Source organism: Macrotis lagotis, chromosome X (assembly GCF_037893015.1).
Source record: "Macrotis lagotis isolate mMagLag1 chromosome X, bilby.v1.9.chrom.fasta, whole genome shotgun sequence".
Lineage (NCBI taxonomy): Eukaryota > Metazoa > Chordata > Mammalia > Peramelemorphia > Peramelidae > Macrotis > Macrotis lagotis.
Genome location: NC_133666.1, coordinates 93,776,165 through 93,790,449, shown reverse-complemented (window position 1 = coordinate 93,790,449; position 14,285 = coordinate 93,776,165). Strand labels below are relative to the sequence as shown.

The following is a 14,285-nucleotide window of genomic DNA, read 5'->3' as shown; positions in this document are numbered from 1 at the left end:
TGTTAAACTGACACATCATCTATTTCACAACTTAAAAGAACTTTTCTTTTAGTGAGCTCACATTCCCAGTAAATTTGTTTGCTATTTTTATTAATTATTTTATCTAATATAAAACAACAACAAATTATAACCAGAAATACCTGTGGCAAAAATTCTCTTGCTAGGGCTAATGCCTTCCTGTAGGCAGCATCCCCTGTTTCATTCTGTTCTAAAACATGGCTGATCAATCCAATTGATTTTGCTTCCTGGCCATCTAATACACGAGCAGAGAAGATCATTTCCTTTGCCAGAGCCATACCAATGGCACGAGGTAATCTCTGTGTTCCTCCTGTTACATGAATAAAACAGAAAATACAAGCAATGATTTGATACAAGTTTTTTTTTAGGTTTTTTTTTTTTTGCAAGGCAATTGGGTTAAGTGGCTTGCCCAAGGCCACACACAGCTAGGTAATTATTAAGTGTCTGAGGTCACATTTGAACTCAGGTCCTCCTGACTCCAGGGCCGATACTATATCCACTGCGCCACCTAGCCACCCCGATACAAATTTTTAAATACAAGATTATAGAGTTCTGTTTCAATATAAAATTTTCATTGCTATTTTTTGTTTCTAGATTTACATCTCTAAAATGTCCCTTCTAACTCTACTACTAAGATAAACTTTTCTTCCTGGAAAAGAATTTTCTATGAAAGAGGGAAAAAATGTTTTATAAAACTAATCAGCACATGATGATTGAGACTGGTAAAAATTACATGCAAGGTGAGAAATATGTAAATTTTATATGAGATTTCCATTTAACAGGCAACAGGTTTATTATATCAAACTCTTGAAACCTTTTATTCAGATCTTTAACTTCTTTCTTTGTATTTTTCTTATATTTATCTAAATCTGAAAAGAACAAATTAAAGTTCCGAATAACTATTATGCTATCAACTACTCTTTGTAGTTCAATTAACATTTTTTTGGATACTTAAATTAGAAATTTAAATACTTTGCCATTTGTTAAGTACTCAAACACAGTATTTTTCATTGATTTTTATCATAGATGGTGGTTTAAGGCATAATACAATTTCCCTGTCTATCTTTTTTTAATCATGAACTTTTCACTCATTTTATTTGAAACCCTCATTTCTACCTCTGTTTTTCTGGATTTATTTAAAGCATTTTAATTGACATGTGAACATGTGAATCTCCTATAAATGACATCATTGATTCATCTTCATTTTTGTAGGTGATTTAATTCCATTAACATTAATGATCTATAGGTGTTTTTCTTTCTGTCATATTCTATGATCATATTTTCTCTCAAAGAAGGGGAGGGGCACAAGCATTTATTAAAGACTTATTAAGCACTTAAATACAAGGCATTGTGGTAAATGCTTTATAAATATTATTTTATTTGATCTTCAAAAAATGCTATGAAATGGGATGCTATTATGATCCTCATTTCATAGATGAGAAAACTGAGGCAAAGAATAGTACAGGGCCACAGAGCTAGTGAATATCTAAGGGTAGATTTTTGAACTCAGGCAATACTGACTACAGGGCAACTAGCTGTTCTTTTTACCCCTCTTCTCCCATTGTTGTAAAGAAAATAATAATTATCAGCACTATAATTGGAGTGTTGTGTACTACTCCTTTGCCTTTCATTGTGTTCAGGCAGTTGAGATCTAAGATACTGAATTTTACTTTTTTTTTAAATTTTAATTTCTTTTAAAATTTCCTTTATAATCAACAAAGGCTTTTATGCTTGTGATCATTTAATATTCCATAAATTTCATTATTATAGGAATAAAAATAGAATTTTTATTGTAGGGAAAATTCAACAGGCTTCCATTGATCTTCATTTGAAGAAAGTTTTATTCCACTGAAAATTGAAGAAAAAAATTTTTCATAGAACTAGAAATTTAATAAACAATTAGAAGAAATATAAATGTAACATTTCATATGAGTGTATACATATAATTCATATAGATAACATAAAATAAAATATGATGCAATACATTATTATATTCATATATATATATATGGTATTCAATTTATATGAATGTTCATTCATTTATATATGAATATAACGGTGTATTACTAGGCATTCCCATCACTGTTATAAATAGTGAAATTCATTTTATGCTGAAAATCCAAGTAAAAACTTAAGGCATATATTAAAGTTTTGAAAGATATTAGTAGTTCAGAAAAAAGGGTGACATTTTAGAATGCTGTGTTAATTAGTTAAAAGTTACAATTAAAATCTAGACTTAAAATAGTAGACAGAGTAGGGAAAGTATAGTAGAAGTTCTCCAAAACAACTATTCCTCAGAGATCTAGAAAATGTACCACAAGAAATCCTGATTAGGAAAAAAATCATAATCATATTTATAGCTTAAGTCAGCAGATGGGGTCTGTCCAGGAGTATGCCCACATAGAGAATATCAGTTGAAAAAGGATTGAGGTTTTTGTATCAGGGTAAAACAAAATCCCAGATGTATACAGAGTTGTCATTCACTAACCAAGTCATTCACACTCATAGTGCAGACTAAAGAAGAATCTTGTACATCAGAGTGGCATTCCAGCATAAGGAATGGTTGGAAGTTATGTACTGGGTTCAGAATCAAACAATGACTTGTATAGCTTTGACCCAGCTGTTCAAGGATTTTCTGTTATAGCTTTCAGTCTAGTATAAAAGTAACCAAGAGAGGAATTCCAGGTCAAAGGAGAGACTAGTTTTGTCACTTCAAACATGCAGAGCTTTCCAACTGACAGTGGCTATAAGTCAGGATCAGTTTATTCTAACTAGGGCAAGTCAACAGGAGCAGTATGCAGATCAAAACATAGGTCAAATAACTGCAGAGCTCAGACCCAGAAAGCAGTAACCAGACTTTTCCCCGGATCAGAACACTTTGCGGAGTGCTTAAAGTACACAGGACACCAACCTGAGCTGTCCTGAGATCCTGGAATAATCCAAGAAAGCAGAAGAACCTGAGGACAACAACTCAGCTCAAACATTTTTTTCCAGAAGTATAGAGCCAAGTCCAACAAAGAGGCCAAGGAAGAATAAGCAAGAAAAAAAAGTAAATAAAAATTCTACTATACAAAGCTATTATGATGACATGGACATTCCAAGACGCAAGTCCAAAAGAAATTATGACTCCAAAACAAAGCAAAGCCTATGTGAGCAAAGCTTCAAAGAAAAACATAGCATGGGTAAAAGAATAATTAGAATCCCTGGAAGAATGAAATCTCTGTTTTTTTAAGAGTAAAAATGATTTTAAAATCAAATTTAAGTGGGGCAGAGGAAAATTGGAAAAGAAAGGAAAACTATGGACAAAAGTTTTGGAAAGATAACCACCTGGAATGAAAGGTTCAAAACTTTACCTGAAGCAATAGTCTCCCTAAAAATGAATAGGTACTAAATTGAAAATAATGACACAACAATAAATAAAAGAAAATGAACTAAAAAGATAGAAGAAAATGTAAGGTATCCTATCTGGATCTGGATCTGGAAAATAGGTCAGTGGGGAGATAATTTAAGAATCCTTGGACTATCTGAAAACTACTGACCAAAGAAAATGATTCTAGAATATACATTTCAAGAAATTCTCAAATTAAACTACTCAGATGATTTAGAATCATAAGTCGAAGAAGAAATACAGAGTCAAGTGATCATCTCCTGAAACACCAAAATGAAAGGCCCTAGAATATAATATCCCAAAATGTCAGAAAGAATTGAAGTACTGAGAAGTCACAGTGAGGATCACACAAAATTTAGTAGGCACTGGATTAGAGAATTTGGTATAAGATATTCCATGAAACAAAGGTGAGGAACCTGTAATTTCTTAGTGTCAATTGATAGGACAAGTAGCAGAGATCCATACTTTGTTCCATCTCAGCCTCAGAAGATGCACTGAGTTCACAGTAACCGCCAACAAAAAATAGCATACACCAATTCTCTCTCTACCATCCTTTCAGACTCCTAGGTTTGAAAAGCTGAGTTAAATTTGATTCATTATCCCTTATGTGCAGGGAGTTGCCATATTCATTCAATCTTACTGACTGAATTGACATTTATTCATCTGAAAAACGTAGTATTAACTAACCAATGTTAAAGTATGATTTTTGTGATGTTAGTTTGATTTAGGCTAAAACACTATCATTAGAAAGGTTTTATTCCTGAATACAGGATTGGTTAAATATTAGGGAAACTATCAGCATAATTGATAATATCAAAAATAATATAAAACAAATCATAGTCAGTCAGCAGAAATCATTACAATAGATGCTGAAAAAGCTTTTGGAAAAAATACAGCACCCATTTCTATTAAAAATACTACACAGGGGGCCAGTTAAATGGTGCAATGGATATAGCACCAGCCATGGAATCAGTAGTACCTGAGTTCAAATCCGGTCTCAGACCCTTAATAATTGCCTAGCTGTGTGACCTTGGGCAAGTCACTAAACCCCTGTTGCCCTAAATAAAAAAAATTACACAGGAATAAGTGGGGTTTTCCTTGAAATGATGAGCAGTAGATTTTTGATTCTGACTTCCGGCCAAGATGGCAAATTATCAGTATCAAAAAGGAAAAGTGCTGGAATTACAGCCAAGATGGCAGAGATAAGACAGGCACACTTCCAAAGTCTCCTGATCTTTCCCCATCTATCATATGAAACAAACCTCTTAACAGAAATCCGACCCACAAAACCCAGAAAGAAAAGCCAGGAGAAAGAACATCTACCTCAGGATTTGTCTTCCACAGTCCTGGGTGAGTTCTTGCCCTTGAGTCCCTGCTCAGAGGGAGGATCAGCTCCAGATCAGCCAGATTAGCAGCTGAAATGCAGCAGGGGAGCTTGAGGGCCGGAGAGACAGACCAACTGGATCAGTAGTGGAGCTAGACCATGGGGGCTTGAGTCAATTAGGGAGTAGAGGCAATGGTGTTGGCACTCACCCTCTGGAGCTTGCCAATAGGACTGAGGGGAGAGTTCCAGGTGCAGGAGAGCTGTGCACACCATCCCTAGGCTCCACTGGTCTGAGGAACTCTTGAGTCCATGCCTCCATAGCCTCTGAGGCCTCTTCCCAGAACAAAAAAATTGCAGACTACTTCTGCCTCAGGCACAGCTGTGTGAGCAGAAGAACCAGCCCAGCTGACAATAGGGAGAGGGATGACCTCACCCCAGGGTGAGGCCCACCAATGATTTAAGGCAAAAGGATTCAATAGCTTCAACCCCTCCCTTCAAGCTAAGGGAGAAGGCCTCAATCAAGGTCACAGACACTCCAGAGAAAGCAACCAGCACCTCCTACTGGCCAGCGAGAGAAACTTCACTCAGTGAGTAAAGCCTCTAGCAATCCCAACACCAAACCCCTGTGACGCAGCCCCCCTCCATAACACACAGTCTTAGCAAAATGAAGAAAGGTCAGTGGAAAGGTGGATCCATAGAAAAATTCTTGGAAGGAAAAGACCCTAATTCAGGGAGAACTAGAACCTCTGAGGAGAATATAACCTGCTCTCTAGCACATAAAGACTTCCTTGAAGAAATAAGGAGTTTAAAAATCAACTAAACAATTTGGGAGAGACAATACCTTGCAACAAGAAAACAAATCATTAAAAAATACAATTGGACAAATACAAAATGAGAATAAATCTCTCAATTTGATAAATGCAAAAAGAAAATAATTCACTCAAAACCTCAGTTGGTCAAATGGAAAGCTCTTTCAAAAGTAGAAGTGACCAATTGGAAAAGGAGTTGCAAAAGGTTAATGAAGAAAACTCCTCCCTAAAAAAAAGAATGGAATCTGCAGAAGCTAATGACTTCATGAGACAGCAAGAGTCTGTTGAACAAAATCAACGAACAGAAAAAAATAGAAGAAAATGTAAAATACCTCATCAGCAAAACCACTGACCTCGAGAATAGGTCGAGGAGGGGCGACCTGAGAATTATTGGACTTCCTGAAAACATGGAAGAGAAAAAAAGCCTGGACTTAATATTACAGGATCTAGTGATGGAAAACTGCCCTGATATAATGGAACAGAGAAAGAAAATTATAGACCTATTTCCCTGATGAATATAGATACAAAAATCTTAAATAAAATCTTATTCATTTGGAAGATGCTAGAGGCATTCCCAATAAGATCAGGGGTGCATTTTCACCACTACTAATCAATATTGTATTAGAAATGTTAGCTTCAACAATTAGAGAAGAAAAAAGAAATTGAAGGGATTAGAATTGGGAAGGAAGAAACAAAACTCTCACTCTTTGCAGATGACATGATGGTCTGCCTAGAGAATCCCAAGAAATCATCCAAAAAATTACTGGAAACAATTAGCAATTTTAGCAAAGTTGAAGGTTATAAAATAAACCCTCATAAATCCTCAACTTTTCTATATATGTCTAGCAAGATACAGCAGGAAGAGCTAGAAAGAGAAATCCCATTCAAAGTAACCTCAGACAATGTAAAATACCTGGGAGTCTATATTTGCCAAGACAGAGTCAGAAACCTTTTGAAAACAATTATAAAACACTTCTCACACAAATTAAATTATATTTAAATAACTGGGCACATAGCAACTGCTCATGGATAGGTAGAGCTAATAAAATAAAAATGACAGTTCTACCAAAACTAAACTACCTGTTTAGTGCCCTACCAATCAAAATTCCAAAAAAACTTTAATGAGTTAGAAAAAGTTGTAAGTAAATTCATATGGAGAAATAAAAAGTCAAAATTTCCAGGAATTTAATAAAAAAAAAAGTGCAAAAGAAGGGGGCTTAGCCCTACCTGATCTAAAATTATATCATAAAGCATCAGTCATCAAAACTGTTTGGTATTGGCTAAGAAACAGAGTGGTGGATCAGTGGAATAGATGAGGTGTATTAGCAGGAAATGATTATAGTAATCTGCTGCTTGATATACTCAAAGAGTCCAGCTATTGGGATAAAAACTCTCTCTTTGATAAAAACTGCTGGGAAAGTTAGAAGTTAGTATGGAAGACACTTAGATTAGACCAACACTTCACACCCTTTACCAAGATAAGATCCAAATGGTTACAGGATCTAGCCATAAAAAGCAATACTATAAGCAAATTAGAAGATCAAGCACTAGTTTACCTGTCAGATCTATGGAAAGGGGAACAGTTTATGATTAAGGAAGAGATGGAGAACATCACCAAAAACAAACTAGATGATTTCCATTAGATTAAATTAAAAAGTTTTTGCACAGATAAAACCACTGTAACCAAGATCAAAAGAAATGTAGTAAACTGGGAAACAATGTTTACAACTAATGATTCTGAAAAAGGACTCATTTCTAAAATATACATAGAACTGAGTCATATTTTCAAAACAAACAGCCATTCCCCCATTGACAAATGGTCAAAGGACATGCAAAGGCAATTTACAGATGAGGAGATCAAAGCAATCCATACCTATGTGAAAAATTGCTCTAAATCATTAATTAATAGAGAAATGCAAATTAAAAGCTTCTCTGAGGTAGCAACTCACACCTCTCAGATTGGCCAATATGATCAGAAAGGATAATGATCATTGTTGGAAGGGTTGTAGGAAATCTGGAACACTATTACGCTGTTGGTGGAGCTGTGAACTCATCCAACCTTTCTGGAGAGAAATTTGGAACTATGCCCAGAGGGCAACAAAAATGAGCATACCCTTTGACCCAGCAATACCACTACTGGGTCTATGAAAAAGGGTAAAAACATCACTTGTACAAAAATACTCATAGCAGCCCTGTTTGTGGTGGCAAAGATTTGGAAATCAAGTAAATGTCCTTCAATTGGGGAATGGCTCAGCAAACTGTGGTATATGTATGTCATGGAACACTATTGTTCTATTAGAAACCAGGAGGGCTGGGAATTCAGTGAAGCCTGGAGAGATTTGCATGAACTGATGCTGAGCGAGATGAGCAGAACCAGAAAAACACTGTACATGCTCACAGCAACATGGGGGTGATGTTCAACCTTGATGGACTCACTCATTCCATCAGTGCAACAATCAGGGACAATTTGGGCTGTCTGCAATGGAGAGTGCCATCTGTATCCAGATAAGGAGCTGTGGAGTTTGAACAAAGTTCAAGACAATTCCCTTTAATTTAGAAAAAAAAAAACCAGATATATTATTGTCTGGTCTCGTTATCTCTTAGACTTTTTGTTTCTTCCTTAAGGATATGATTTCTCTCTCATCACACTCAATTTTGATCAATGTACATCATGGAAACAAAGTAAAGACTGACAGATTGCTTTCCGTGGGGGGGGGGAAGAGTAAGATTGGGAGAAAAATTGTAAAACTCAAATAAAATCTTTAATAGAAAAAAAAAATGATGAGCAGTATCTATATAAAATCATCCACAAGCAGCATCTGAAATAAGGATGTTAGAAGCATTTCCAATTAGATTAAGGGTGAAAAAATGGTGCCTGTTTTCACCACTATTATTCAATATTGTAATTGAAATGTTAGCTTTAGCAATGAGATGAAAAAGAAATTGAAAGTTTCAGAATAGGCAATGAGCAAGTAAAACTTTCACTCTTTTCAGTTGATATTATGGTATATTTAGTGAATTCAAGAAAATCAACTAAAAAACTACTTGAAAAAAATAGCAACTTTAATAAAGCTGTAATATATAAAACTAATCCTCATCATCAGCATTTCTATATAGTACCAACAAAGTCCAGAAGAAAAAGAAAGAAAAAGAAACTCCATTTAAAGAGACTACAGAGAGGCAGCAAGGTGGCACAGTGGAATAGTGTACGAACCCTGGAGTTGGGAGGACCTGAGTTCAAATACGACCTCAGACACTTAATAATTACCTGGCTGTGTGACCTTGGGCAAGTCACTTAACCCCACTGCCTTGCAAAAAAAAAATAAAATAAAATGACTCTAGAAAACATAAAATACTTGGAAGTTTAACTACCAAAACAAACTGAGAAACTTTATGAACACAAGTGCAAAACACTTTTTACACAAATAAAATCAGATCTAAATAATTGGAAAAAATATTTATTGTTCATGGGTAGACCAATCTAATATAAAATAATGAAAATTCTACCTAAAATAAATTACTTAATCAGTTCCTTACCAATCAAACTATCAAAAAATTATATTATGTATGGAGCTAGAAAAATAGTAACAAAATTTATCTGGAGGAATAGATCAAGAATATCAAGGGAATTAATGAAAATTAATTCTAAAATAAAAAGTCAAGAATTTCCAGGGATTTAATGAAAAAAAAGTGCAAAAGAAGGTGGCTTAGCCCTACCTGATGTAAAATTATATTACAAAGCATCAGTCATCGAAACTGTCTGGTATTAGCTAAAAAAATAGAGTGGTGGACCAGTGGAATAAACTAGGTGCAATGGCAGGAAACAATTATAGTAATCTGCTATTTGATAACCCAAAGAGTCCAGGTATTGGGATAAAAAGTCTCTCTTTGAAAAAGAACTTCTAGGAAAATTGGAATTTAGTATGGAAGGAACTTAGATTAGACTAACACCTCATACCCTATACCAAGCTAAGATCAATGGATACAGGATTTAGACATAAAAAACAATACTATAAGCAAATAAGAAGATCAAGGACTAGTTTACCTGTCAGATCTATGGAAATGGAAGCAGTTTATGACTAAGGAAGAGATGGTGAACATCACTAAAAACAAACTAGATGATTTCAATTACATTAAATTAAAAAGCTTTTGCACAAAACCACTGTAACCAAGATCAAAAGAAATATGGTAAACTGGAAAACAATTTTTACAACTAATATTTCTGACAAAGGACTCATTTCTAAAATATACAGAGAACTGAGTCATATTTTTTTTTAAAAAAAAAGCCATCCCCCAATTGACAAATGGTCAAAGAATATGCAAAGGCAATTTACAGATGAGGAGATCAAAGCAATCCTTAGTCATATCAAAAATTGCTCTAAATCATTAATTATTAGAGAATGCAAATTAAAGCTTCTCTGAGGTACCACCTCACCTCTCAGATTGGCCATTATGACCAGAAAGGATAATGATCATTGTTGGAAGGGTTGTGGGAAATCTGGAACACTATTACAATGTTGGTGGAGCTGTGAACTCATCCAACCTTTCTGGAGAGAAATTTGGAACTAAGCTCAAAGGGCAACAAAAATTTGCATACCCTTTGATCCAGCAAAACCATTACTAAGTTTAAACACTACTTGTATAAAATATTCATAGCAACCCTGTTTGTGGTGGCAAAGAATTGGAAATCAAGTAAATGTCCTTCAATTGGGGAATGGCTTAGCAAATTATGGTATATGTAAGTCTTGGAACATTATTGTTCTATTAGAAACCAGGAGGGATGGGAATTCAGGGAAGCCTAGAGCGATTTGCATGAACTGAGGCTGAGTGAGATGAGCAGAGCCAGAAAAACACTGTATACCCCTAACAGCAATATGGGAGCAATGATCAACCTTGATGGACTCACTCATTCCATCAGTGCAACAATCAGGGACAATTTTAGGCTCTCTGCAAAGGAGAATACCATCTATATCCAGATAAAGAGCCGTGGAGTTTGAACAAAGTTCAAGGACTATTTCCTTTAATTTAGAAAAAAAAAACTGATATCTTATTGTCTGAATTTGCTATCTCTTATACTTTATATTTCTTCCTTAAGGATATGATTTCTCTCTCATCACACTCAATTTGGATCAATGTATACCATGGAGATAATGTAAAGACTGACAAACTGCATTCTGTAGGGGGTGGGGGGAAGGAATAAGATTGGGGGGAAAATTGTAAAACTCAAAATAAATAAAATCTTTAATAAAAAAGAAAAAAGAAAATTAATTCTAAAACTATATTATAAAGCAACAGATATGAAAACTTTTGGTAGTGGCCAATGATTAGAGTAGTAGATCAGTGGAATAGATTGAGTACAAAATAAACAGTAGTAAATGACTATAGTAATCTACTGTTTGATGAATACAAAGACTCCAGTTTCTTGGATAAGAACTTAGTTTTTAATAAAAACTGCTGGAAAAATTGGAAAACAATGTCATAAACTAGCTATAGACCAACATCTCTATTCCAAGATAAAGTCAAAATGGGTATAAGCCAATTGGGAGAACAAGGAATATATCTGTCAGATCAATGTAAAGGAAAGGAATTTATAATAAAATGAGCCAGAAAACATTATAAATTACAAAATGGATAATTTTGATTTCATTAAATTAAAAAGTTTCTGCATAAATAAAAATAAAATGAGATTAGAAAGAATACAGAAACTTGGGAAATAATTTTTACAGCTAGCATTTCTTTTTTTTTAGTTTTTTTTTTGCAAGGCAAATGGGGTTAAGTGGCTTGCCCAAGGCCACACAGCTAGGTAATTAATAAGTGTCTGAGACTGGATTTGAACCCAGGTACTCCTAACTCCAGGGCCAGTGCTTTAGCCACTGCACCACCTAGCCACCCCATACAGCTAGCATTTCTAATAAGAAAGTCATTTTTAAAACACATAGAAAACTGAGTAAAATTTATAAGAATACAAGTCATTCCCCAATTGACAAAAATGGTCAAAATGATAGCAACAATTTTCAGATGAAGAAATTAAAGGAATAGTGAAATGAAAAAATGCTCTAAATCATTATTAATAAGTTAAAGGCAGATTAAGAAACTCTGAGGTACCATCTCACACCTATCAGATTTGCAAATATGACAAAGAAGGAAAATGCTGAATGTTGGAGGGGAAAATTGGGACACTAATGCATTGCTGATGGTGCTGTGAACTGATCCAACCATTCTGGAGAGAAATCTGGAACCTTCACCCAAAGGGCAAAATAAATGTACATAATCTTTGATCTAGCAATACCACAACTAAGTCTGTAACCTAAGGAGATCATTAAAAAGGGGGAAAGATACACATGTACAAAAATATTTATACCAGCTCTTTTTATAGTGGCAAAGAAATAGAAATTGAAGGGATATCCATCAACTGGGAAATGGCTAAACAAATTGTCCTATAGGGTGGAATGGTATTGTTTTGTTTTTTTCTGCCTTGTTTTTTGTTTTTTGCAAGGAAATGGGGTTAAGTAACATGCCCTAGATCTCATAAGTAAGTAATTTTTAAGTGTCTGAAATCAAATTTGAACTCAGGTCCTCCTGACTCCAGGGCCAGTGCTCTATCCACTGGGCCACCTAGCCGCCCCAGTAGTATTGTTTTGTAAGAAATCATGAATAGTTGGACTTCAAAAAATGTGAAAAGACATAAACTGATGCACAGTGAAGTGAGCAGAACCAGGAGAGCATTGTACACCTTATCAGCAACACTGTGATGATCAACCATGATGGTCTTAGCCTTCCTCAGCAGTAAAATAATCAAAGAACAATTCCAAAGAATTTGTGATAACTTTACATTCAGAGAAAGAACTATGGAGTCTAAATGCAAATCCAAGCATACCATTATTTCAACTAAAAATTTTGTTTTATGCTTCATGGTATTTTTTATCCTCTCATGGTTTTTTGTTCCCTTCTAGTCTGATTCTTCTTTCACATTGTGACTAAAATGGAAATATATTTTAACATAGTTATACATTTATAGTCTATAACAGGTTATTTGCTATCAAGGGGAGAGAGGATGGAGAAAAATGTGGAACTCAAAATTTCACAAAAAAATGAATGTTTAAAACTATCTTTGCATATAGTTGGGATAATAAATAATTTAAAAAATAAATGTGGGGCGGCTGGGTGGCGCAGTGGATAGAGCACTGGCCCTGGAGTCAGGAGTTACCTGAGTTCAAATCTGGCTTCAGATACTTAATAATTACCTAGCTGTGTGGCCTTGGGCAAGCCACTTAACCCTATTGCCTTGCAAAAGCCTAAAAGAAAAAAAATGCAACAAAAGTTTTCTTTTTTTTTTTAATCTTTAAAGGAGGGGCAGCTAGGTGTAGTAGTGGATAAAGCACTGGCCCTGGAGTCAGGAGTACCTGGGTTCAAATCTGGTCTCAGACACTTAGTAATTACCTAGCTGTGTGGCCTTGGGCAAGCCACTTAACCCAATTTGCCCTGCAAAAACCTAAAAAAAAAATCTTTAAAGGAGATTTTAATTATATACTTATAACCTAAGATTATCTACTTATAACCCACAAGATACACAATTACTTATATGCATTTAAATGAAGGAAAACATCAGAATAGATAATGAAGAGGAAAGATAAAAGATAAAGAAGAGAAGTTACCTAACCTGACTCCAATACCTGATAATCTGGCTGGCTGGGGAAGTCAAGTCACAACATTGCTTCCAGGGTCTCAGTTGGGAAAGTCCCTTTGGCAGAGCATCCTCACCTAAGGGGGTGACTTGCAAAGCCCACTTTAGGTTCAAGGGTTAACAAGACTGAACTCAGTGATCAATGGATTCTCTTGACCAAACTAAATGATCCACAACTTTTGATACTCAAATCCTGAGTACAAACACTTTCTCCAGGTGTCCTGTGGTAAACACTCAGGTGTTGAGTCCCTTTCTGGACTCCCAAAGAGGAGTTTTCTTCAGTGGATTTTTTGTATCTCTTTTTCCATTTGGTCACTTCTGCTTTTTAAGCAATTGTTTTCGTTTTCAAGTTGTTGACTTTTTTCATAATTCTCTTGCACTACTCTCTCAATTTTTCTATTAGCACTTTTATATGATTTTTTAAAGCTCTTTTTGGAGCTCTTCCATGAGTTCTTTCTGGGCTTGTGACCACTTCCCATTTTCCTTTGGGGTTTTGCCCATAGATGTTTTGACATTGTTGTCATCTTCTGAGTTTGTGTCTTGATTTTCCATCACATAATAGTTTTCTATGGTTAGATTCTTTTTTATTGTTTCTCATCCTTTTTTTTAAGTTATTTCCTTTCTTTTAAATTTAACCTTTGCTCCTAGTATGTAAGGGGAAATGTCTTAGGTTTCTTGTGTCAGGGGTTGCTGGCCCTGCTGTACTGATGTTGACCTGAGACTCATGGGAGAGGCATACATGGTGTTGTACTGAGTGGTGGCTGTTATTGCTAGGGACCACAGGGATCTGGCAGTATACCTGGTGATGAACTTGGGTCCTAGTGCTAGCTTCTGGTACATGCTGAAGCTGAGGAAAGTGGTTTCTCTAAGGGTTACAAAGAAGTACTTGTCAGTTGACCTCTGGAGAGTGCTTGCTTGCCTGAGGCTATGCTGAACCATGTGGCAGTTCTCACAGCTGGAATTGAGCCATTCCCCTGGCTCTGCTGAAGCACATAGGAGGTCCTGGTGTTGGTGTATATCTGTTCCACTACATGAGGTTCAGGATCTTCTATTGGTTTGCTG

General features: G+C 35.4%; 1 protein-coding gene across 1 annotated transcript in view; it reads right to left on the bottom strand.

The window, feature by feature from the left end:
* Positions 1 to 14,285, bottom strand: part of AUH (AU RNA binding methylglutaconyl-CoA hydratase) — a 164,162-nt gene that overhangs the window by 44,532 nt on the left and 105,345 nt on the right. The window contains exon 7 of the mRNA XM_074200718.1: positions 141 to 328. Within this exon, the coding sequence (XP_074056819.1) occupies positions 141 to 328 (188 nt within the window). The remainder of the gene's footprint in view (positions 1 to 140; positions 329 to 14,285) is intronic.